Here is a 27,742-nt window from a genome sequence, read left to right as displayed (position 1 = left end):
TTGCAAATACAGGCAATTCAAAGGGGATGAAAGGGAAGGAGTGCCTAGGAGAAACAGGGCCCATTTTACATCCTGACATTTTAAAAAGGGGTTAAATTGGGAGGTGTTTTCATGGGGACATCAAGATGGAATGAAGAGGAAATGGTGGCACATCAAGAGCACAGCCAATTACAGCCCAGGGGTTAGTAAATAAACTACCCCCATTGTGTTACAATTAAAAGCACTCTTTTTTTTTGGAGTTTTGGATTTTTATGGAGTATTTTTTATTTCTAAATTACACTATTTACACTATCTGACCATGTTCCTTCTTGTTTATTAGATCTGTACTCACTAAAATACTTCCCAAAGACGACACCATTTGACTCACAAATTGGCAGCCTCCTGCCAGAACTTTTTTAAGCTTTACATCACCACAAAGGACTGGGAGATATCTCTTAATTATTTGTTTTATCTAAATGAACTGATGATTATAAGTGGTAATAAACACTGGTACATCTGACCTCATTTTCTCTTTTGTTCTCTTATTTACTTGATTTTTTTAACAGTTCCAATCTACTTTTATTTACAGCAGATTTTAAAGCTGCCTCCATGTCTCTCAGGGCTCTGGCACACGGGGAGATTAGTCACCCGCGACAAATCTCCCGTGTCTCGGGCGACTAATCTCCCCAGATTGCCATCCCACCGGCGAAAATGTAAATCGCCGGTGGGATGGCATACGCGGCGGCGCGATTTCACTGAAATCGCGCTGCCGTGTATGCGATTTACATTTTCACCGGTGGGATGTCATAACAGGGAGATTAGTCGCCCGCAACAAGGGAGATTTGTCACGGGCGACTAAACTCTCTCCTGTGCCAGAGCCCTTATGCTATAAATAAATGAAATTACCTGCTTACTATTATTTCTCAATTGCAAGTCTAAAAATGATATTTCCAATTTATTATAGTGTCAAGTGAATTTAAAATTAGTGTTTATTATATCTTAAAAGGAATTAAAATGAAAATTACTTGCCACACAAAAATCAAATAATCTATAAAGCATTTATATAGTTTTTATTACCCCCTTCTCACAAATTCACCTCTATAGATTGGGTTTTCTCCCACCAACCCATGTAAAGGTTGGAATATGTGGGTGCAAATTGTTCACCCATTAAGGTCCCTCATCTTTGGAGGTAAAATGTGTGATCAAATTTAAAATTGAGATCTAATAATAATGTAGTCACGCTCGATATAATTTTTTTTGTGCTCGTGTCATAGCTACTGTAAAGTCCTAAATGGTAATAAATTGCTTTAAGCCTTTTTTCATGTGGGATACAGGAATATAGGCTGGAACATGAGACACCCCTCATGTTTGGTATCATTTTGATTGCCCACATATGGCTTAAAGCAAGCTCATATTTTCATAATAATAATGAATACTGGCAAGTGCCAATATTATATGACAAGAAACTGGCCTGAGAATTGCAGCTCTCTACAGGGGGTCATAAGTGACAAGTTCCTGGACACTCCCGCCTCATGCATACGGTAATGAGGAAGGGTCCCAGCAGGGGATTAAAGGGAAAAAGACCCAGTGACTAGCAGCTCATACCTGAGGTCCCAATTCTGTTGGGGGTGTGTGCCCAGTTTCCAAACTCTTGCCTCAGGAGGACACAAAGGAAATTCCTAGTTTAGTAACATAGTTATAGGGCTTCTGTGTTTTATTCCCTCTTATTTTATTTACTGTTTGCAGTGTTATGTGTATGTCGCTTTTTTGTCTGGTTGCTCTAAAAAGATCTCAGATAGGTTGTATGAATGCTTGGGCCTAAATGTATTAACCTCTTGTCTGTGTGTAGAGGGAAAGGTGTCTGTGTAAATGCTTATTAACTAGTTGACTGCTAGCAGGAGGGTGTGTTTGACTGTAAGTTAACCCTTTGGCTGCTAGAGTGCTTGTTGAATGTGTGTGTGTGTTGGGTGTGTAAGGTGTGTGTGTAAGGTGTCTGAGTGTAACCCCTTGTTTCCCCGTCCCGGTGTCACGTGCGTCTGAGAGGGGCATGATTGCGACAATAAACAATCATTTCATCTCTAAGTAATTAATCTTTCTTATAAAATGATTTACACTAAAATGATTTAATGGTGAGAAAGAAAGCCCCCCTAGAAATCAATTACATCTCATTAGTAGACAGCTCTTTATTTGACAGATTCAAAACAGTGCTCACCTTCCCCTGCCCCTCCCCCCTCTTATCCTCAATTGATACCACACTAAATCTCCTTTGTGCTCTTACTCTTCTCATTCTTTTAGGTCCTTTTCTTTCTCCATTCTGTCCATTTACTGCACACTTCAGTAACTTACCCAAATTTATATCAAGTCATTTTGATCCACATTATCCTGTACCTTATCTGTTTGTATCTGTTTGTCCCTTGCAGCCCCCTCCCCCCATATATAACTTTGTTAACACCTTCCACACAGATATTCCTTTTTTCTGGTTATTTGATCTATGAGCTGAATGTTGTATATATATCAGAGAGCACCACAGCTTCATTATAATCAGCTTGAAAATGGAACTAAAATGTTCTGAAAGCTTGCTATGGTTATCTTAGTTAGCCAATAAAGGTATCACCTTTATACCACTAATTTTTATTTCAAAAGGGTTACCCTGTCAACATTTTGACACTGGCTAACACGGTACATCACCTTTTCCTGTACTCTGTAATGCAGGATCTTCACCTTCTCTATCTGATCTCCCAGATGGGAGCTCTCATTATGATTATATGTCAGCAGACACAAACCGCTTCAGGATTTAAATATAATGAAGTTTCTTCTCTTTTAACCATGACCATTGGATCCTGGAGTGCATGCTCATTTTAAAGGGGGTCCCCCCTTGCTCCAAATCTGGGGTGCTGCACAAGTCCATCAGAATGGGTGTGGTGAGCACACGTGAACACATTGTTTATATATGAATAGTGAAAGAAGGGCTCCCCTTAAAGGAAAAGGAAAGGCTAATTCACTTGGGGGTGCCAAAATGTTAGGCACCCCCAAGTGACTTAAATCACTTACCTTATACCCCGGGATGGTGCCCCTGTTTGGAGAAAACTGCACCAGCCCTAGGTAGCTGTAGCGAGCGTTTCCTCTTCCTGCTTCTAACGCATGCGCAGTAGAGGGAAAAGCCAAACTTTAACAAAGAAGTCGGCTTTTCACTCTAATGCGCATGTGCCAGACCAGGGATTTGCCAGCAGAAGAAACGCGGAATCGCTACAATTACCCCGGGCTGGTGTGGTTTTCTCCTAACAGGGGCACCAGCCCGGGGTAAAAGGTAAGCGTTTAAAATCACTTGGGGGTGCCTAACATTTTGATACCCCCAAGTGACTTAGCCTTTCCTTCTCCTTTAAGTAAAGGGTTTGGGGCAAGACACTCGGACCAAACTCATGAAGTGGTGAGCGTGTTCTTTTGAAGAGTCTCATTTTTTATTGGTTTTAATAGGGATATAGAAGGAATATATTTTAATAGTGATTGGAGCACAGTATATACATATATCTACATATTAACCCAAGATATGCTAGTATAATTTGTACAGGAAATTGATAATTATTATATTCTGTAGAAATGGCCAATAACCACCCCTTTAACCCCAGAGACAGGGTCGGAGTGGGCTGTGCAGGGCACAGTTCTTCTTTCCTGATGCTCCCACGCTGCTTGTCTCTCCCTCTCTGCCCCCCTCTGCTTGTAAAAAATCCAAAATGGTCATTCCACATTGGAAAGCACAGCCATCTTGGAGTTTTTCCTCAAGGTGCAGGAAGCTGAGAATAACGGAGGATATGCAGTCCTGTTTGTTGATGCCCACCACTTATGGATTTGTTTGTTTTGTGATGTCGTTGTGGTGGGTTGCCATGGCAATATTTGCACATATTTGCAGTATTGTGTCACACAGTAAGGGATATTTCAGATGGCATTTGTTTGGCTGCTTTGTTCAGACAAAATGTTGGATTTCCCTTAATAAATATTTGATCTGGCTCCCAGTGGCCTCAAAGCAGGTGCTCATTTTTGAGTTTCTGGTAAGGAGGCAAGTTTTGTTTGCATAAAAACCCAGTGTAATGCCAAACAAAGCCTTCTGTTAAGTAACCAAATAAATATTGCTCTTATTTGGCATCTCCAGGAACCTTTTTCACGCTTACATTGCTCCCCAACACTTCTTCCATTTAAATGTGGCCCACAGGTATAAAAGGTTGGTGATCCTTGCTATAGATGAATTAGAAGTTTATTAGGAATGTTTGAGCAAAGGAAAAACTTCATAGACATGAGTAAGCCTCGCTATGTTCTTACTATGTTCAGTCAAAATTCAGTTACTGTTGATATTTTATTAGGCCCCTGAGGAATGTTTCACCGGGAGTAAATGGTGTGTGAATGGCCAGTAACAGGGTTGAAGCCTTGACGTGGCGTTACTGCTCACATATACAGTAGTAACGTGCTAATTCAACCAATTATGAGACAGTGGGTTTGGTAATGTTGTAGTATCAGGACTGTGGTATCTTTCGGCAGAGTAGAAAAAAGGTGGCCATACACGTGCAGATTTTAACTGCCGATCTGGGTCCTTTAGACCTTATCTGCCCAAGTATGGGCACCACTTGATAGGCCTACCAGACTGAGATCTGACCTAAAATTGGCCAGATCTCGATCGGGCAGGTTTGATTTTCCGTTGGATCGGGAACCACATTGGATCATTGATGCGGCCCTTGGTCTGATGGCACCTATGCCTGCCGGTTTAATCCAACCGTTTTGGTCGGATATCTCCCACCTTAGGTAGGCATATGGAGAGACGATCCGTTTGGTGAAATGAGTAGATCTTACAGTGTATGACCACCTTTATTCTGGTACAAATAGGGTTTACAGATGTTCAGGCCCGGATTTGTGGAAAGGCCACAAAGGCCCGGGCTTAGGGCGGCACAAGTTTAGGGGCGGCATGCCGCCCCGCCGCAACTGAATTTTTAAATTTGGCTCCCATACGGAGCAGTCGGGGACCTCTCCCCACTGCTCCGTATGGGAGTTTAAATGTGCGATTGTGCATGCGCACTCAGGGGGAGAGGGTGCCGCGCGATTGCGCATGCGCACTCGGGGGGGGGGGGTCGCAAAGTTAAATCCGGCCCTGCAGATGTTGTAAACCCAAATTTAGCATTTTGCATTATAAAAAAGCATATTAAATTCAAACTGCGATAGTCAGATTCCTCTAGACTTCTTACAATGCCTTGCATGTTGTGATTAACAGACCTGTAAATAAAAAAAAAAAAAAACAGGCATAAGCAAGGCATTGTGGGAAATGCAGTCTTGGCTGGAAAGAGATGATTTTGGGCTCTGGCACACGGGGAGATTAGTCGCCCGCGACAAATCACCCTGTTCGCGGGCGACTAATCTCCCTGAGTTGCCATCAGTTGCCGTCCCACCGGCGAAAATGTAAGTTGCCGGTGGGATGGCAAATGCGGCAAATCGCCAAAAATGCCTCGCGAGGCAACTTCAGCGATTTGCCGAAATTGCCTGCGCAGCGTGTGCCATCCCACCGGCGACTTACATTTTCACCGGTGGGATGGCAACTGATGGCAATTCGGGGAGATTAATCCCCCTGTGTGCCAGAGCCCTTATACTTACCGTAAATCCCTTTTCCTTTTAGTCCCAAAGGCAGCACTTACTTTGAGATAGGCTCCTCCCACTTGGTAGGAGAACACCGCCCTTAAAACTTCAACCACACCCTATAAAGCCCTCCTCCACAAGGCATTCATCAGTGATTTTTCAAGCTGTAACAACCAAATAATATATAGGGAGAATTGTGCTGCCTTTGGGACTAAAGGGAAAAGGGATTTACGGTAAGTATAAATCCTCTCTTTCCCTTACGTCCCAAGGCAGCACTTACTTTGAGAGTTAAGTAGCAGTAATTTTGGGTGGGCAAGTAGAACAGCAATGTAACCATCCTAAGTTTTTCAAGAACTATCCATAGTAGTGAAGCCAAATTAGAACAGTAGGTCATAATCACACTCTGCTGCAACAGAAGTGAGAATTAAATGTATAGATTGACCACAATAATAATATAGATAGATAATCTAGATTGACCAGAATAATAATATAGATATGCTGTAATCACAGTAGTCAGTGACAGGTTATATTACCATAAAACTACAGTGATAATAATCAACATAATAGTCAATATCTTCAGGCAGAAACAGAAGTATTCAAGTACAACCTATTTTGTACAACCCGCTATAGTGCAACACAAATTTGTACTGCAGCGTTGCAGCAACATTATTATGCTAATGACCACTAAGGTCACCCTGCCCTATGAAGCCCTTTAAGGTACTCTGCTGCCACAGTAACAGCTACATGTACCAAAATGTTAGGCACCCCCAAGTGACTTAAATCGCTTACCTTTAACCCTCGACTGGTGCCCCTGTTGGGAGAGAACAGCACCAGCCCGGGGTAGCTGCAGCGCTTCCTACTTCCTGTTTGCTCGCGCGCACATGCACAGTAGAGTGAAAAGCTGAACTTTAACAGAGAAGTCGGCTTTTCACTCTAATGTGCATGGACCAGTCGTGGGGTCCCGGCAAAATGAAGCAGGAAGGAGGAAGCGCTCGCTGCAGGTACCCCAGGCTGGTGCTGTTTTCTCCTAACAGGGGCACCAGCCCGGGGTACAAGGTAAGCGATCTAAGTCACTTGGGGGTGCCTAACATTTTGGCTTTCCAAGTGACTTAGCCTTTCCTTGTCCTTTAAGAAGCAAGATTCTTTAATAATCACAGTTTAATGATAAGGACAACGGTAACACACTCAGTACACTAGAAACAAAAGAAAATGTGCTGCAATACTAGGTACTATAATGGGTAAAACAGCAATACATAGAGCAGGGATCTTGGTTCCTGGGGGTTTCATTAAGAGCTAGAATTGGCTACTTAATAGACCCTCTGTGGACTGGCAGCCTATAGAAAGCTCTGTTTGGCATTCTACTTGTTTTTATGCAACTAAAGTTGCTTCCTTACCAAAAACTCAAAATGAGCACCTGCTTTTAGGTCACTGGAGCAACATCCAAGGAGTTGGTGAGCAACATGTTGTTCTTGAGTCACTGGTTGGGAAAAAACTGACAAAGTATTAAACACCAATAGATTTAGCTTACTATGCTAAACCATATAAGACTTATAGTGGTGATCTTACAGTGTTATATCCAATATATCAAGACGACAAGTAGCACATGATGATTATGATACGGTAACTAGTACCATTGTCATTATGACCTCAGGGTAAACCTGCAAAATTAATATATTTAAAAACTATCCTGAATAGAATGATATGATGCCTGAATAACCTATGTCATTTTAAAGGAGACATTTAGTATAAATTGGAAAACCCTAATTTTGTAGGCAATTATGAATAATATACGGTGCTGGTTTCCCTTTGGGCTGAAAATTAATCCTATCTGTAACAATGGCCCCTTTATTGGAGCTCCCTATAGATCATATCACTTCTCCATCCAGTGTGAAATGTGGGGTGGGCGTGTCCTAACGGTCCCTGCCAGAAGCACAGTAGGAGGGGGAGAGCCAATCACAGACCTGCACTCACACAAGCACAGACAGGCTTCAGTTCCCTATCAGGTCAGCCTAGCTGCTGATTGGTTCCTGTCCTACAGTGTACGGAGGGCAGCGGGCTCCCCAGCTCATCCAGTGAATTCAGCCAGCAGGAAGTGGAACAGATGGGCGGGGCTAGTGGAGTTTTGGTGGAATTTCTCAATAAATCAGTCTGAAATACAACTTTTTTAGCACAATCCTTCTATATCTAGAGGAGTACAATTCCCTGGTACATTCATAATTTTTATAGGATATGTCTCCTTTAAACTGATAAATGACAGCAAGAGAACACAGTACATTAATGTATAACATAACCATTTGTACATAAAAAGTACAAGGTAACTAACAGACCCACACAGTATCCTAAGCTAGAGCAGAGGTCCCCAAGCTCTCTCACTCGTGAGCCATAATCATATATGGCTCACATCAATGCAAAAAGACCTGGAGAGCAATGGTAGCATGATAAAATTTAATGGAGGTGCCAAATAAGGGCTAAGATTGGCCACTAGGGGCCTCTATGCACACTATCAGCCCACAGGAGGCTTTTTTCTTTTTAACCAAAACTTGCCTTCAAGTCAGGAATTCAAACCCAACCACCGGTCTTGGGCACCGAGAGCACCCCCCCCCCCCCCACACTACAGAATAAACTAATCCTTAATAGTCTTAGCTACAGTGCATTAGTATGGCATAACCTGCCATAACTATCCTTCACCGCTTAATACTGCATGAGGCACTTGTGCAAAAGTAGCCTTCTCTGGGCCATAGGCTAATAAACACCCCAAGCCTGCCCATCCTGTGTAACAAACAGCTAAGGAGTCAGCTAGAAAAAACCTGCAAGCTGCAGGTGAATTCAATAAGTTTTCAGCAAGCTGCTAATTAGGCTGCACAAGCTGCTTGTTCTCTTAATTCAGGCCAAGTTGCCAAGATTACTTACCTGATCTCCCAGTCTTCTAGTTCTTATTCTTTTGGGCCGCAGCCGACTTTATTCAACAATGATGCAACCAATTGGTTTGTAAATTGTGAACTTTCGGTAAAGCATGTATGCACAGCTGACAACAGCCTTCTGCACAATATGCGTTTGCATATAGTATATCCCAACTTCATCCTGAGGGCCCATCCGGAGGGAGCAAATACCAACAGCAGTTAAAAAGGCATAATCTGACCCAACGTCGGGGTTCTATTCCCTGCATGTCTTCTTCCATTTGCATTTCCTTGCAGCTGCGTTGGGAATCAAGCTCATGATCTTGTGCTCTGTAGGCAGTTGCCCTAATCACTGTTTCATTAGCTACACCTTCTGATGCACCAGTGATCACAATTATGCATTTTATGCACATTGCCATTTTCAACATACCAACAACACACATCATGCAGCTTGCTTAGGCATCTACAGATGCGTACTTACAGGCAGAGTTGGAGCGCTTCTCCTGAGAAGACCACCAGCAGTGTACCCCTGGGAGCGGCCCTGCGCCACTACATACTCTGGTTTAAAAAGCCTGTCCTTCCATTCATGATGCTGGGCCTGCACTCCACTCGCTACTTAGTGCGTTCTACGCACCTGCATTCAACCAGGCATAGCTATGACAGCGCTTCCGTCTCTGTCAGGAACATGCGGTAATCAGGACTTGCGGCGTCCTATTGAGTAACTACAGGAGGCACAATCATCTGATTGGCGTCCTGTGTTTTAGCCCTAAATCTGGGCAACAGCATAACAGGGTAAGATTACCTTGACCAACACACAGGAGGCACAAACATGCGTATGGCGACCTGGTCTTACGCAGCATATGGGGACACAGTCGTCTGACATGTGCCCAGGCAATTTCGGTATAAATCCTTCCAGAGCCGGTAGGAAAAAAACTGATGAATGCCTTGTGGAGGAGGGCTTTATAGGGTGTGGTTGAAGTTTAAGGGTGGTGTTTTCCTACCAAGTGGGAGGGGCCTATCTCAAAATAAGTGCTGCCTTGGGACGTAAGGGAAAAGTTGATTATTGCAACATTGTTTCAATGGTACATGTAGTAGGAACCAGCTATGCTAGGAACAGACCAATACATTTGCTAGCCTCTGCTCTCCAAACTGCTTGCATGTGAATGATAATTATTCAATTTCAGACATTATCTAGGAAATTCTAATAACTCCCACACTGTACCTGTACTCTGCATTGGTAACGTTCCTCTTAAATGGTAAAGCATAGGTATCTCTTTAAAAGTTGTCTGATCAGAATGTATAGGTAGGTCATCTAGACCTATGCTACATTTTAATGAAATATAAGGTAGCCATGTAAAATATTTGCTTACGCAAAAGTGGGTTTAGGGGCTTTAGACTGAGCACTAGACACTTATGAAATCACACTGTTCTGTTACATTGCGTTTATACAACCAGGGCATGTTTCTTAGCAGACCTCTGGGCAGATATGTGGTATATATTTAGTAGAGGTCCTTTAAAGTTCTTTGTATACATTCATCTTGAACATTTGCCTGCTGCATGTGAAAAGACTGTGTAAATCATTAAGGAGCTCATCAAACAGTGGTTTGGGATTATGACTTCAAATATCCACTTGGGAGATAAGTGAGTGCAATAAAATGTTGGCTTTCTTTAGAGATGCTATAGCACTACAGGTATGGGATCCCTTATCCACAAACCCGTTATCCAGAAAGCTCCGAATTACGGAAAGCCTGTCTCCCAATAATTCAGAATTTTAAAACTGATTTCCTTTTTCTCTGTAATAATAAAACAGTACCTTGTAACTGATCCCAACTAAGATATAAATAATCCTTATTGAGGGCAGAACAATCCTATTGGGTTAAATTAATGTTTTGTTGATTTTTTAGTAGGCTTAAGGTATGGAGATCCAAATTACAGAAAGATCCCTTAATGGTGCCGAGCATTCTGGATAATGGGTCCTATACCTGTACATGTACGGATATTGTGCACTCCAGTTAGTGCTGGGCGGTATTCCGCCAAATACCGAATTCCGTTTTTTAAAAAAAAAAGATATTAATTTTTTACATACCCCCATACCGGTGTAGATCGCCCAGCACTAACTCCAGTATATACAGAGAAGGCTCTTAGCATATCCCTTAGTAGTCTTTGGCTATATCTGGGCTGGCTGCTGAGCTGTACTGCTGTTGTCTGGTTGAATCAGATTTAGAACCAGCATCATCACATATCTCACCTAATTCAGGTTTGCTCTCTGGTAAATGCAGATGCTCTGTGTCAGATATGATTGTACCCACTAGAGCTGAAGGTCTCATTCTCTTACAATAGTGTTCAGTGGATTAACAGTGGTTTGGATGGTGTACTTAATCCAGTCCACCACTCATGAGAGCATAGAGCACTTACTGAACACTTTGGATTAACCATGATGTCCTGTCAGTTACACTACCCAGCTCTGGAAATGGGGTTTTGCACAATAGTGTTTACACATGCCCAATCTTACTCACTTACTAAAGGGGAGACAAAAAAAACCCGTGGAATGCAGGCAGAGCAAGGGTTTATAAGAGTCTAAATTTATAAGAGTGTTAAGTCTTTTTTCTGCCCAACAAGTAAAGGAATATTTAACCCCCTAGCAGCTGCACTGACAGTTGTTTTGTGATCCCCACATCACCTTAGAATAATTTTATGTTAAACATCTTATTTATTAGGCAATAGTTTGGAAAGCCTAATAATGGCTGTGAGGTGCAAATTAGAGAGTTTTAGGAAAAGTTTATTTCTCCTTTCTGAACTAGAAGCATCTTAAAACCAATAATATGGAAATATGTCTTGTAAAATGATACAGTCAACAAAATATCAAATGAAGTCCGGCACTGTTTATTCATTTTCTGCTTAAAATTAAAATGACTTTAAAAATGAAACAGTCAGTATAATTCTGGTTTACAAAACAGGTTATTTCACCCCCAGCTAGTAAATGTGAGATTTAAAACCCCACATAACCACAGCAAAAAAACAAAACAAAAAAAACCTGTAGGTGGGTTTGACAATGCAGTAGGTATAGAATGGAATCAGGAATAATCCAAAAAGTATACAAAATATACTCAGAGCTGTCACTCTGATTGGTTCATGGCTCAAAATAGCCTGTGCAAATCAGTTCTGCAAAAGATATAATTCCCTTAGCAAACACTATCAGTACAGACACTGGTAAAGGAAACAGCAGTCAAAGGAATAGTAACAACAGGAGAAAAGCTGGAGTGGCTATATCCAGCCCGGGCTTCCACATAAAATCAGGGGTAAACAGAACTCAAGAAGCCAAACTCCAGTGTTATTGCTTGCAGTCTGTAATTAAAAGGGTGCAGGGGTATTTGGGGGAGAGCAATCCAGGCCCTCCAATAATGAGTGCAAACAAAATGCTAATTAAAATTGTCAAGGAAGCAGAGAGGGGTCAAAAACGTTAAAAAAAACCCCAAAACAAATGGTGATACAAGAAGTTCTACCTTCAGCAGCAGGTGGTGTATGCATGTATAAAATATCTCACTGAAACAAAAGCTTAAAAGTCACTTTACACCACAATGAAACTTAGATCTGGTAAGGGCTCTGGCACACGAGGGAGTTTAGTCACCCGCGACAAATCTCCCTTGTTGCGGGCGACTAAGCTCCCCGATATGACATCCCACTGGCGAAAATGTAAATTGCCAGTGGGATGGCAAATCGCGCCGCCGCGCATGCCATCCCACCGGCGATTTACATTTCCGCCAGTGGGATGTCATATCGGGGAAATTAGTCGCCCGCAACAAGGGAGATTTGTCATGGGCGACTAATCTCCCCGTGTACCAGAGCCCTAATATGTCTGATTTGCTCAGATTATATAGTTTGCCACCTTATCAGTGATTAAGTGCACTGACTAGATAGCACAAGATAGGCATTTACCATCTTACATTTCTTATGTGTTTTGCCAAGGTTTGCAGTATAAGGCAATTTTGAACAGTGCCAAAAGAACAGAATATTGCGAACAAATGTTAAAATTTACAAATTACATTTGAATAAGTGTGTATCCAAACACATTTAGGTGTAAACGTTAAAATAATTTGGAAGGGGTAATGGTGCATAGAAGTTCTGAAACACATCCAGCTAACCTTTAGCAGACTCTTCAAGCCCAGCAAGATATACATAAGTTGGCATTTCCCTCTTCAAGGTTAAATATAGAAAGTTTTCTAAACTTGGGGGCTTCATTTTTCCCCCTCCTGAGTGTTCAAAAGACAGGGCTCGTCTCCTCCTGTGCAAAGTTCATTAGGCATAAACCCTATGTTCACAGACAAAGGCAGCACAAGGCACGGTCTGCTTAAATTAGCATCCAGTTACTGATACAAACCACAGGCTCTGCTCTGTTATGCTGTAACATTTACGTCCCTGAGAGAGGCTGGACTTTGTGCACAGAGCTCAGTTGCCAGGACAGGTACGGCAGATTCGGGCTGTACCACTGAGCCACCCTGAGCCAGGATTTGTTGTATAGTTTTGCGAAGGTTTGGGTGCAGCCTCCCATGAGTCTGATAAAAGATTTCTAGAGCACAAGATTTTAGAGGTCCAGAGATTAGGTCCTCATACAGCGGGATTGTGTACATCCTGGATGTCTGCAAACATAAAGACACACAAATTAAAACTCTTGCACACAATAGATCTTTTGTGTGGTCTTCCTCCATCTAGCGCACACATTATATATATATATATAAGAAACAGGCCTAAATTTTTAACAACCTACAGCCTTCAACAATTGTTACATATGTTGCTTTTATGAGATATAGAGAGAAGTGACACAAACATTGGTAATATAGCAACATTGTTGCAAGCATCATGAGTTAGTAAGCTCACCACACTATAAAGGTCTAGGGTGTAGTGTTGGATTTTTAACTTTCCTTTCTTTTTATTTTTCTAAAAAAAATTTTAAATACAATTTTTAACTTAATAAAAGTTATATTTTATGCACTTGTAGGTGTTCCTTAATTCTATGTCTCTTTAACCCTTTGACCTTTAATCTATTATTACACATTGTGCACCCTACAAACAAATATGCTGTAGTGCGAGGTCCTTTCTACAGATATTTATATGTGAAACGCATTAAAGTCAATTTTTTTTGCTGTGTTTTTTACGCAAAATGCACTGAAGTCAAAGGGCATTTTCCTGCACAAATACACTGAAGTCAATGGACATTTTTAGCTGCATTAGTTTTCATGGAAAACGGATTGAAGTCAATGGGTGTTTTTTGCAGCAAAAAGTGAACATGGCAACATTTTGCAGTGGTTTTGTGAAAAATGTGATCATGACAAAATGCAGAATTTTCGTGCAAGCAACGAATCCAAACCCGCACTCCCTCAGCCCTCCAACGGAAACTCACCGCTCGGTGCACAATGCTAGAGAGGGATCGGCACCCTCCCCACAGATTCCAAACAAGCAAACAGCAACGGCACTCAAGAGCTACATACGGGCCTTGCCCTTAAAAAATCCTTTATTGCGGAATAAAGCTTGACAAAGGGGATGTCCTAGCCTCGAAACGTTGCATTTCCGCAATAAAGGATTTTTTAAGGGCAAGGCCCGTATGTAGCTCTTGAGTGCTGTTTGCTTGTTTAAAATACAGAATTTTGCCACATATCCATGCCTGGTGTAAACATTTGCTCATCACTACTGTTCATTATTCCACCAAACCTACAGTTTAAGATGCAGAATCTGTCTGCAACAAAAAAATTACAGATTTGGAGTATTGATAAATACACAGTATTTACAGTACAAATATCTTGATTATATAACACATGCATTTGAGTTAGCTTAAATACTAGTTTGTGACACACTAAGGACATGAATACAATGTCACAAACTGAAGTATAACTGCATTTTAAAATGTATACATATGCCCTAACTATGTCCAACATCGGCCAAAAATGTTTTTGTACACTGTTCTCACAAGGTTATAAAAAGAAGCCCACAATGCTTGCCACTCCAAATTAATTCCAAGAGAGAAACTTTTATTAAAAAAAAAGTTCTGAGCTATTTTTCTTCTTTGCAAAGCAGGGATTGTTCCTACTGTCAAGATTGTGGATCTGGAATTTTTTTTCCCCACTTCCTTCCCCAAAAATGATTTAACCCTCTTGTATGATTTAGAAAACCTTTCCATACACATTTAGAAAGACTCTCCATATATAAACAAGACAAATAAATAATTATTGCCTCAACCAACACAATTAGAAATTATTGGCACCTTGTAAGTAGAAAACTAATAGAAATATATAAAAAAAACCATAAGCTATAAAACTGCAAATGCCTTAATTCCGTACATTCCCTCTTACATTACTATAAAAATTCACTGGAAAATAGTATGCGACATGTTACTAACCTGGCAGAGCAGGAAGTGACGTACTTGGGGCAAGTCTGGTTGAAAATTGTTCCTCACCACAATCTGCAACCATCTGATCCTAATTTCAGTGTTCATTGTAGCCAGATCAGCAGAATAACACAGGGACAGTTGCATCATTACCTCTAAAACACAAGTCAGAAGAACAAATAAATACACTGCCAGATACATTGTTTGCTCTTCATGTATATGGTGAAGAAAGAAAAGGAAAGGTCTGCTCTTTATATACATGAGTAAACCAAGAAGTTGGTATACACAATTTACACTGAATAAAAAGTGACTGCAGACAGTTCATAAATTATTTGGATGTATGGACTTATTTTCATGTAGAGGTGCTCATTTTGTGACCAATCATATTGGAATGTTGATTGTAAATACTTTTATTTTATAATCCCTAAAAAGCAAACCAAATTCTAAGCAACTTTGCAATATATATTCATCACAAATTTGCAATAGTTTTTTACTTATTTGTATATATAATTGCTATTAGAAGTATTGTTTGCCTTTCCTTTTCTATTCCCTGCCCCGGTGGCTCTGACATTTGTAACACAAACAATGTAACACAAGGGAGCAGACTGACAGACCTGTATTGCTGGAGGAGACTGACCTTTGCAACATTGTTTAAAAAGAAACAACCAGGAGTTCAGCAAATGGTGCTTTCATTAGCAATTACATTGACAAATAACTTTTAAAGTGGTAAAAATGTTTAATAAATTCATATTGGAAAGCTGCTTAGAATTATGTTTTCTTTTATTAGGAAAAAAATTATTTTTCAAGACATGTCCTTTATTAAAGAGGTTGTTCACCTTGCAAACTTTTTTTTTTTTTTAAGTTTAGCTGATTTCAGATTGTGTATTAGAAATACTAACTATTTACAAATTGCTATTTTTTTTTTTATACCATTTTTCTAATATTGCAGTTTAAAGTTAACTCTGTAACCTATGATACATTTCTTATCTTCAACACTGCTGAGCATGAAATGAACCAGAAAAACTGTTTGAAAGGTGAACAACCCTTTAAAACTGTTCAAAAATTCCTATAATTTAATAATAATTAATATTTTTTTTTCGAATAAAAGTAACCTACCTTCTTCAAGGAGACAATTCGATTGTGTTAATTTTATTGGCTAAACTTTTGTTTATCCTAGGTAACTAATTGATCTGGACAGAAGCTGAACCTGGTTTTCAATAAAAAAAAAAAAAGAAGTCCTGGAAACTAACAATAAAAATACTATTATTTTTCAACATGTGGTGTTTAGAAGGAGAATATGCATCAGTATGCACAGTCACCTGGTCGTAGTGGAGATTTATCAAGTAGCTTGTCTAAAAAGAGCACGGTTTGAAAGGTTTGCCAGTCTGAGATATTGGCAAATGAAGAAGCGGCTTCAACATCCAGAGGTTCAGACATCCAAAGCTGACTGAGGGTCTCCACAGGTGCTGTGTACACTGATCCCTGAGACAAATCTGGCTGGGAAAGTGGAGGTCCTGGGGCATTTAACCAACGTTCAAACTCCAGACCTGAGAATGGGAAAAATATCATAATAGGATGGCATACTAAGAGATATACAGTATTTTCTTTTTTATATCCAACCCATTTTAACCTTCACTTCTTCCTGTAGTTTCATCTCTCAAATGGGGAAAAAAGTGAAGGTAAGACTCTAAAAGCTCATTTGCCACAACACTGCGGAACTTGAACTTCTCAATGTATTCCTGAAAAACAAAATAAAAAACAAATACGTTGTTGCTGGAGGAATATTATGTCATACAAATGTGCAGGCTGTGTGTCCTAAATTTAAAAAAATATAAACAAATGGCTAAACATGGTTATAGTCTGTAATGCCAGAACCATTTTCCTCTGGGAGAGTTGCCTAGATATATAAGAATTTAGCTAAAAACTTGAGCTCATCTGATGAGCCTACTGGATGGCATAATTGCCTAAAGGACAGGAAGTGTGGGCCCATAAAGTTTCAAACTGCCCCAAGGCATGATATCCAATCATGTGGTCAATTTTTAGTCTGGTATTCTGCTTTGGAACCAGAAGTTGAAAAATTAATTCTACCTTAAGAAGGATATAAATGAGCCAGAGAGTGCAAAGACGTGCAACTAAACTGGTAAAGGAGATGGAAGATTTAAACTATGAGGTTAGACTATCAAGGTTGGGGTTGTTTTCTCTGGAAAAAAGGCGCTTGTGAGGGGACATGATAACTCTGTATAAGTACATTAGAGGGGACTATAGGCAGATAGGGGGGTGTTCTTTTTTTCACCATAAAAACAACCAGTGCACCAGAGGCCTCCCCTTTAGATAAGAGTAACAGAACATTCATTTGAAGCAGCGTAGGTGGTTTTTCATGGTGAGGGAAGTGAGGTTGTGGAATGCCTTTCTGAGTGATGTTAGATTCTGTAAATGCATTTAAGAGGGGCTTGGAGGATTTTTTGAACAAGCATAATATCCAAGGTCTTTTTTCAGCCCAAATTAACTACGTAACTATCTAAGAACACATCAATAGGTTTGTTAAAACTTTGTATAAAAAAACAAAAAACTTTGAAAGCTTTAATTGGCCTTAAAAGTTAGATTTTTATTTTTTGTTTTCTTTTTAGGGGAAGGGGGTTAACATTACACAAGTAAATCTGATTATTACCCTGAGAAAGGCATCAAAATTGTCCGGATCTCCGCATATCTGTGATAGATAGTGCACAAAGCAGAAGCCCTTCTCATATGTAAATAAGTTCATGAGGTTACTTGGGTTCACACCTGTGGATCATTGAAAAAAAAATATATAGAAATGACTGTATTGAACTTTAAAGGAACAGTAACACCAAAAAATGAAAGTGTATAAAAGTAACTAAAATATAATGTGCTGCTACCCTGCACTGGTACAGCTGGGGTGTTTACTTAGAAAGTCTACTATAATTTATATAAGTAAGCTGCTATGTAGCCATGGAGGCAGCCATTAAAAGGAGAAAAGGCACAGGCACATAGCAGATAACAGATAAAACACCATTGTATTCTACAGAACATATCTGTTATCTGCTATTTAACCTGTGCCTTTTCTCCTTTTTTCCAGCTTGAATGGCTGTCCCCATGGCTACACAGCAGCTTAATATATAAATTATAGTAGTGTTACTGTAGCAAACACACCAGTTTTACCAGTGCAGGGCAACAGTGCATTATATTTTTATTACTTTAAAGCTCTTTCATTTTTTGGTGTTACTGTTCCTTTAAAGTCTGGTTACTGCTTGTAACGAGATGTAAATTGCTTGGCACTGGCAGTCACATTTGTAGTTCACATAGCGTAAAATTCAAAGAACAAAATATACCTAAAAATAAGAAAAAAAATATACCAAAATCTAAAATGTACTGTTTAGCTGTAAGTATTGGTAAGGCTTTAGTTTAGCTGGCAGACAAGGACCTAGGAAATCATTGCTGAAATACACTGCACTATGTTAGATAATGGCTTACATGCTTGTGCCAGCTTATATCCAGGAAATGCCTGGCCAAAATTGACCAGCAGTAGTTTTTTAGAAAATGCAGTATGTATATTTTTATTTATAAAGTACTACTCATGTACACAGTGCTATAGTCTATATCAAGAAGAAAAATCTAAAAATATGAACCTTCAGGGTCCATTTGACCTCCTCAGTACTCACTTTCTTTAAAACTGCTTTTAAATTAATTAGATTTACCTGGATCCAGTTTGGCCTGTAATCTGCTCAATGGAGTATCTTGGCCAAGGATTCGGATCTGTCTATGCAGAGCTTCCAGCCGGAAGGTAGTTTCTAAGCAAGTAAAAGCAGCACCTGTGTAATAGATAAAAGGTGATTAACTAATGGTTAGGGCTTTTAATTTCTATGTGACAAAATGTACAAAAAAAAAAAAAAAAAAAAAAAAAAGACTTTCTCTGCTTGCATTCTGATGTACATTTCCAGTATTCATGAATGTGTATACATTATATATATATATATATATATATATATATATATATATATATAATATCTGTAAAAAAACAAACCTGCAGTACTTTTGACTAAATTATTATGATACATTATTATAATTGTGATCTTAACACTCTTTATAATAAGTTATCCACTCTCCAGAATCTAGAAATCTCTGTTGTCTACACCCCTGCTAAACCAAATGCTTAAGTGAAAATGCAGAGTGAATGATATAAAAAGTTAAACCAAGACAGAATGATCAAAACCAAATTAATTTTGAAATGGTTTTTAACTTGCGCTTCTTGTTCACCAGATTGGAATATCAGCAACTAGATTGCTAGGATCAATTTACACTAGCAAGCAGGCAGTGCCTTAAATGAGAGACTGAAAGATGAATAGGACATGACCTGAACAGAAAGATTAGCATGAAAAAGTAACAAGAAATATTGCTAGGAATAGAACATTCCATAACATTCTAAAAGTGAATTTAAACTACCCCTTTAAGTAATATAGGTACATTCTACTGGAAGAGTAACCTTTTCATGAAAAGTCTTTAGTTATACAAAACAGTGTTTCACATATGGGCATTTGTATGGGATATATTTTAAAGGGATCTGCAATATACAGGGATATATTTTTCCTACAAGTCAACTGAATATCTAAAGATACAGAAAAAATAGAGACCATTAAATGCCCATGCAAATTACAGGGTGAGGCAGTATAAAGCAGTGATTTGGCTCCTCACCATATACTCGAGTAGTGATGCGACGCTGGGCATAGGTTGCTAGGCCCTCACTCAACCACATTTCCTCCCAGCTTGCATTAGTCACTGCATTTCCAAACCAGCCATGTGCAATTTCATGAATAACATCTATAAGCAGGAAGTCCTCACTATCCAGAATGGAGCAGATAACGAATGTCAGGCATGGATTTTCCATAGCAACAATTGGGAAGGAAGGGGGCAGGAAGACAATATCATACCTATAAAAGAGGTTAAAGTTTAAAGTTAGATCATGAATCAGATACTGAAAAGTATCCGAAACATACTCCTGGCATTTGAAGTTTTAAAATCTTTGTTAATTTAATTATTCACCTTAGAAGGACCAAATATGGAGTAGCTTAAAGGAACAGTAACACCAAAAAATGAAAGAGCTTTAAAGTAATAAAAATATAATGCACTGTTTCCCTGCACTGGTACAGCTGGGGTGTTTGCTACAGTAACACTACACCCGGGGGCAGCCATTCAAGCTGGAAAAAGGAGAAAAGGCACAGGTTACATAGCCGATAACAGATAAGTTCTGTAGAATACAATAGTGTTTTATCTGTTATCTGCTAAGTAACCTGTGCCTTTTCTCCTTTGAATGGCTGCCCCCATGGCTACATAGCAGCTTATTTATATAAATTATAGTAGACTTTCTGAAGTAAACACACAACTTTTACCAGTGCAGGGCAGCAGCACATTATATTTTAGTTACTTTTATACACTTTCATTTTTTGGTGTTACTGTTCCTTTAAATGTACCTCTTTAGTTCAAGAAATAACAAAAACCAGAGAGTTTCCACTATTAAAACAATAGGCAAAAAGTATGTTTAGCACAATCAGCACAAGCCCAATTCATTAAACAAGTCTTCTCCAAGGCTGAGGGCACACAGAGCTCTCAGTTTACGTTTTTGTTTTGCAAAACAAGAATCAAATCCACTCCCTCATGCACTTCAGTAAAACGGCACTGATAATTACTACTCCTGCCTTCCCTCAGCTACATGAAACGGAGGTGAGCAATAAAATGCAGGCTGAGAGAAGCAGATCAGGCGCTTCATGTGCCCTCAGACTATTGGTGGCCATGCACGTTACAATTATGATCTTAAAAATTGTTTTTATACTACACTACCGTTCAGAGCTGAATCATAAGATATGCAGGTAGGAACAAAAAAAATGTATATATATAATATTACTCTTAATATATATCAAGAGTTCCTCTATGGCGATTGAAAACATTAAAGCCTCTGACTTTAGCTCTGCATTATTTACCGACTAGGAATCTAGGGGGCAAGCCTTTGAGAGTACGTAGACTGTATCCTTTATATACCACTGGATAGATTCTTTAAAATGTGTTTTCCAACATTAATATTTTAATAGTGGAAAATCAAAATTTCATTTCAGCAGGTCCTTTGTAGTGGAATAGGGTCTATGTATATGGCTATGTATCTGAGTGATATGATGAAACAAATGCACCAACAGAAGCGTAAAACAGGGAGCCTAAAGGACAGCAACCTCTATATATTACTCTTTTCTTACCTTCCCCAGATGTATGGACCATAAAGACTCTCTGCTGCTTGCAGCCATTGCTCTACTCGGCCAGCCAACTTTGACACTGCTAATTGCAGCACACAGGGTTCAGCCCATACACGGCTCCTACAGAGTGGCATGAAGGAAAATTTTATAAGCATGCAAAGACTAGTAATACCAGATTGAAAATGTATTAAGGACTGTTGCCTATATAATATAGATGCTGTGCGAGTCCCAAAGAACTGTGGTCCTATCACAATAAAGATATTTTCCAATAAACTTTCCCACTACACTTCCATGCACTGATGTTCTGTATGGTTCCTCTTTTATCCAGTATACTTGAGACCTAGGGGCTGATTTACTAACCCACGAATCCGACCCGAATTGGAAAAGTTCCGACTTGAAAACGAACATTTTGCGACTTTTTCGTATGTTTTGCGATTTTTTCGGATTCTGTACGAATTTTTCGTTACCAATACGATTTTTGCGTAAAAACGCGAGTTTTTCGTATCCATTACGAAAGTTGTGTAAAAAGTTGCGCATTTTTCGTAGCGTTAAAACTTACGCGAAAAATGCGCAACTTTTCGCGTAAGTTTTAACGCTACGCAAAATGCGCAACTTTTTACGCAACTTTCGTAATGGATAGGAAAACTCGCGTTTTTACGCAAAAATCGTATTGGATCCGAAAAATTCGTAAAGAATCCGAAAAAATCGCAAAACATACGAAAAAATCGCAAAGTACCGATCATTACGAAAAAAACGCAATCGGACTCCATTCGACCCGTTCGTGGGTAAGTAAATCAGCCCCCTAGAGTTTTCTGAATAAGATATATTTTCTATATTTAGATCACCATACTTTAAAGTCTGCTAAAATTCATAAAAAAACAAGAAAAAGGAAATTATTACATATTAGAATTATTTGCTTGAAATGGGCTCTAAGGGAGATGGTCTCTCCAATATTTGGCTTCTGAGTAACAAGTGCCTGAATAATTGATCTCAAACCTGTTGTGGGCAAGCACCCGTAGCAATTATTAATAACATGTATTTAAAAAACACCAACATATTCTGCAGCGTTGTACAACAAACAATAAATTGTACTGTTTATCACTCTTGTATAGCCCTATATGCAAGGCTGGGCACAGCTGGCAAACCAGACAGGGAGCTCCCTTGTGACTACCAAGGGTCACTGGGTAAACAATCATCTTTGCATTCAGCAGCAAATGTCTCTGGTCAAAGGCTGACAGCAACCAAATGAGACCTTGCGGATTATTCTTAGACAACTTGCAGCAGACATTTACATGCTGTAACAAATTAGCCCATATAGACCTACCCAAGAAGAGTGTGCATGTGCTGCATTCTAGAGAGAGAGAGAGACAGACCAGGGAAAATTAAGCTAAAGCTGTGAGGATATATTCCTGTATAATGCAATGTGCCTGTTGTATTATTTGACTCTTGCATAAGCCCTATGAAAAGAGATAAGCCTCAACACAAATTTAAATTGTGCTTTATAGTCATTTTAATAGAGAGCACTGAAAAAAATAATAAAAGTAATACAGCATATCTGCATTTCTCTGTAACAGAAGATCAGAATGGTACCATAGAATAAAGTAATACATAGCTGCATTAAAAGAGGAACCCAACACAAAACCATTTTTAGTTTAATCAATGCTTTAAAATCCATGCTTTTAAAATGATTTACAAATGTAATTGGTATACAGATTTCAATAGCAATTACATTTACAAAACCATAGAATTTTGCAATTAATGAACACTGGAAAGTTGCTTATATATTTAAATAAGGCATGCATTTAAAACCAGGTCCTTAGCTTTTGCCTAGCCCATAGAAGGAAAAAAGTGGCGCACTGAAAAACTTTGAAAATTGATATAAGTACAGTGAGATATTTAAGACATTAGGTTAAAGGCAGTAACATTATTTTACACTGCCCTATAGGCAGCCTATTTTAATACCACAAGCAAAAACACAGAACATACACCTAAAGTTTTTATATCAAGGCAACAATTTCTCTCACCTGGGACCAATGTCTGCAGGTAGAAGATGACCAGCTGTTAGGGCCACTAAGTAGGCAGGAACGGGATGCTCCATATAGAAGTGAGAGACACCTATCTCCTCTATGAAATAACTATGAGTGCAACTCATGAGAACCCGAATTCCAGAAGGAGCCTGCCACAAACAAAAAAAAACTAAGTTATGATTGAATGGGAGACCTACACATTTCTAATGCAAGGAAAAAAAACAAATCATGTTGCAACATTTACAGACTTATATGTAAATAGCTCCAGTCTTAACCAGGGCTCTGGAGTTGGTAGATAAATTCTCCGACTCCTCTGTTTTTAATATGCTAATTTATTTAGTGAAGCATACAGTCAATGAAAAGCATGCTTCATGGTCACTCAACGTGTTGGTTTATGCACTGCGTGCATTGGGCTTTATTCTTATAGCAGAGAAAGTAATTAATTATGTTTGTGAATTGGGACATTTACACTTGCTTTATTTATTTTATTTATTCCCATATAAATTTAGTAGGAGTCGGTTCATTTTTTGCAGACTCCGACTCCGACTCCAGGAACCCAAAATTGCGGGGAGTCGGAAGTATCAGAAACTGAGGAGTCGGAGAATTTATCTACCGACTCCACAGCCCTGCTAATCTCCCCGAATTGCCATCCCACTGGTGAAAATGTAAATCATAGATATCATTGAAATCGCTGCGCCGCGTATGCCATCCCACCGGTGATTTACATTTTCACCGGTGGGATGGCATACGCGGCGCCACCGCAATTTCAACAAAATCGCGGAAGTTGCCTTGAGAGGAAACATCTCCCCGTGTGCCAGAGCCCTTAGGCACAGTGCCCCATCTGAACCGCAACAGCTTTGTCTGCTACATAATCACAATCATAAAACCACGAATGGCACCATAAACTGGGTGTGATGTGAGCATTGATGTAGATGTAATGTCACCTGTGGTTAGGGAAGGTGAATAGTAACAAGCAACAAGGCCTGTTTATCTGCTAAACTGTACCTATACAGGTATAGGACCCATTATCCAGAATGCTCAGGACCAAGGGTATTCCGGATAGGGGGTCTTTCTGTAATTTGGATCTCCATCCCTTAAGTCTACTAAAAAATCAATAAAACATTAATTAAACCCAATAGGATTGTTTTGCATCAAATAAGGATTATTTATATCTTAGTTGGGATCAATTACAAGTTACTGTTTTATTTCTACAGAGAAAAAAGAAATCAGTTTTAAAATTCTGAATTATTTGATTAAAGTGGAGTCTATGGGAGACGGGCTTTCCGTAATTCTGAGCTTTCTGTATAACGGGTTTCCGGATAAGGGATCCCATACCTGTACCTGCATTTCATACCTACCAAATAGCTACTACTTGAAGGTACCTGACATGTTACAGGAGCCTTACCAATTATCAGGTTTTTTTTACATTCTCCTTAAGACAAATTTCTTTTGTCATAAAGTAGGACTCCTCTAAATTATAACATTTATTGAAGTATATCTGTATCTCATAAGCAGTTAAAAATTTTACACATTAATATACATTCTCTGCATTTCAGAAAACAGGGTATTGAAATATTTATTTACCTTGACTGAGGCAGAGTAAGTACACTTGACAGCTGGAGTATCAAAGCAGGGGAAGAAGGAGCGGTTGCAGACAGAGTGTCCCTGAGTAAATACAAACAGCTGGGAGCCTCCATAGGAGAGTTCTGGATCCAGCCACCATACCTGCAAATAGGTGTGGAACTAAAATGACACAGTTTCTAAAAGGTATCTTTGTTCCAAAGCTATGAACCTTAACTTCAATAATGTCACAGGGCAACATTTGTAAATATAACATATATAACGGATTTTTAAAAAATGATTTGCCTTCCTATTCTACGTGTCTCTCCAGAATGCACTTGTAAATCTTGTAACGGTTACTAACTGGGGAAACTAAGAAACTTAGATATTAAATACCCCCATATTAACAAATGCAAGCTGCACTATGTATAATTAATTTGTAGTATTTAATGAAAATGAACATAAAATCAGTATTGTGGCTCATGAATAATCTGGCCTATTACAAGGAATAGAAAGTGTACAAGACTCACCGCAGGACCTTCGCCAGTTATATAATGAATAATAACTTGGAAAGTTTCACTGGTTCGTAGGTTTTCGGGCACAGAGATGTTAAGTGCAGAACCATAGTCTGTGAACTCTTCAACCCTAAAGTCCAATGGGAAGCAACAAGTAGAATAAGGGGGCACCGAGTCATTGGCACTATGGAGCAGACAAGGGGCTCTGAGAGTATTGGGCAGAAGGTCCACAGATGGCAAGTTTGGGTTTGTGGCAGGTGTAACACTGTTGCCCTCAGCTTTGTGGGATACAATAGGTTCTGGGGATAAAGAATAACATGAGGAGGAATAGGATGGAAAATCAGCGGGTGGAGGACAACCATATAAGGAGGGCTGAGGATTTAGGCACCCAACCCTAGAGCCAGTTGATGGAGGGCAGTGCCCATTTAGAGATGGGCATAAACTGTTGTCAGAAGTGGCCTTGTCATTAGAGGAGTCCATGAGAGAACTAGGTGCAAGTGGCTGTGAGACAGAGAGGTCGAGGGGCTCCGGGGTTATCAAAGGAGAACACCTTGAAGGACGCAGGCTTGGCAAGGGAGATTCGGATGTAACATACCACAAACCTTCATTAGTCTGGGGGCTACATGGTGACTTGGGCAGTGCCAAGCAATCCTCATGAGGAATATGAGCAGTCTCTTCTAGAGCCCAGGAGCACACATTATAATGGCTAGTCTCCTTGTTCAGTGTGCTGCTGTAGTTCGTTTGAGGATAGAAGCGCTCGGTGCTCTCTCCTTCCCCGCCCCCTGTTCTTCGGCACCTTACAGAACTGACCCTGGTCGCTGGGTGTGTGTCCAGGACTAAAGCCGGCCCTCCCGGCAGGAGACAGCTGAGTTCCAACACTAAGCAACCGGCCAGCTCCCGGGACTCCGGCCGCAGTTCCAGGCCGAGATGGAAGTGGTGTAAGCGATAAAGCTGAAAACTGGAAGCCGAAGCGGGGTCTGGGGGCACCGGGGCAGCTGGGCTGGCAGTGACAGGCCGTGTGCGGAGAGGGCGGCGGCAGCAGCACAGAGCGGGACAGGCAGTGGCCGAGGCCATTGCAGCGCTTTTCTGTGTATATCACGGGAGAGGATGACGCACCACAGCAGGCAAAGCTAAGTAAAATCCATCGGGACCCCAGAGGCCTAAACCGAAAGAAGACGCAGCTGAGACCGACCGGCCGGCCTGAAACAGGAAGTGACAGAGACAGAAGGCGAGGCCTGACACAGACAAGCCCACCGAGGGACGGCAGCAAACTGTCACTGCATTTAGAGGAAGCGGAATTCTGTCTCACTGCCTTGCCTTGCAGGGGGTGACTGTGCCAGTTTGCGCTGGCTCACATGTGCCTTTTTATGCAGGGAAGGCTAGTGCCATATATGCAGTGGGGTTGATGCACTTTTATTGCGATGGGGAGGGGGGTCCTGTGCCATTTTTGTCAGTATTCTATTGTATATGAATAGTGACTATGACATTCTACAGTGCGGGCTTACAGTGCTATTCAGTGTAGCATTCGGTGCTGGAGTCACCATGTCATTCTTTTAAGGGGTCAGGTACTATTTTGTACTGGCGCTCACTAACCTGTCACTGTAGTTCTAACCAGTGTTAGGGGAATGGGGCCATTCTGTCCAGGGGGAAGCTGGCATTTTATGCAGATGGCCACACAGCCAGTTTATTAGGAATATCACTTTCAGGCCTATTCAGGGGATGTACAGGTCCTTTTCAAAAAATTAGCATATTGTGATAAAGTTCATTATTTTCTGTAATGTACTGATAAACATTAGACTTTCATATATTTTAGATTCATTACACACAACTGAAGTAGTTCAAGCCTTTTCTTGTTTTAATATTGATGATTGTGGCATACAGCTCATGAAAACCCAAAATTCCTATCTCAAAAAATTAGCATATTTCATCCGCCCAATAAAAGAAAAGTGTTTTTAATACAAAAAAAGTCAACCTTCAAATAATTATGTTCAGTTATGCACTCAATACTTGGTCGGGAATCCTTTTGCAGAAATGACTGCTTCAATGTGGCGTGGCATGGAGGCAATCAGCCTGTGGCACTGCTCAGGTGTTATGGAGGCCCAGGATGCTTCAATAGTGGCCTTAAGCTCATCCAGAGTGTTGGGTCTTGTGTCTCTCAACTTTCTCTTCACAATATCCCACAGATTCTCTATGGGGTTCAGGTCAGGAGAGTTGGCAGGCCAATTGAGCACAGTAATACCATGGTCAGTAAACCATTTACCAGTGGTTTTGGCACTGTGAGCAGGTGCCAGGTCATGCTGAAAAATGAAATCTTCATCTCCATAAACCTTTTCAGCAGATGGAAGCATGAAGTGCTCCAAAATCTCCTGATAGCTAGCTGCATTGACCCTGCCCTTGATAAAACACAGTGGACCAACACCAGCAGCTGACATGGCACCCCAGACCATCACTGACTGTGGGTACTTGACACTGGACTTCAGGCATTTTGGCATTTCCCTCTCCCCAGTCTTCCTCCAGA

At 40.2% G+C, this 27,742-nt stretch overlaps 1 protein-coding gene across 1 annotated transcript; it reads right to left on the bottom strand.

Annotated features, from left to right (window-relative positions):
• Positions 1-11,351: 11,351 nt before the first annotated feature.
• rnpepl1 (arginyl aminopeptidase (aminopeptidase B)-like 1) lies at positions 11,352-26,423 on the bottom strand. Its single transcript, NM_001199946.2, is given in 12 exon segments — positions 11,352-12,162; positions 12,328-13,126; positions 14,881-15,023; positions 16,188-16,415; positions 16,499-16,607; positions 17,537-17,649; positions 18,582-18,695; positions 19,576-19,811; positions 21,126-21,242; positions 23,147-23,298; positions 24,734-24,874; positions 25,240-26,423. Coding segments are annotated over 11 exon segments (2,655 nt in total). The 5' UTR covers positions 26,299-26,423; the 3' UTR covers positions 11,352-12,162; positions 12,328-12,883.
• Between the last annotated feature and the right edge of the window lie 1,319 nt (positions 26,424-27,742).

The sequence above is a fragment of the Xenopus tropicalis genome, chromosome 5, assembly GCF_000004195.4.
Source record: "Xenopus tropicalis strain Nigerian chromosome 5, UCB_Xtro_10.0, whole genome shotgun sequence".
Classification (NCBI taxonomy): domain Eukaryota; kingdom Metazoa; phylum Chordata; class Amphibia; order Anura; family Pipidae; genus Xenopus; species Xenopus tropicalis.
Note: the sequence above shows the minus strand (reverse complement) of the source record. Positions and strands in the feature narration are given on the sequence as shown.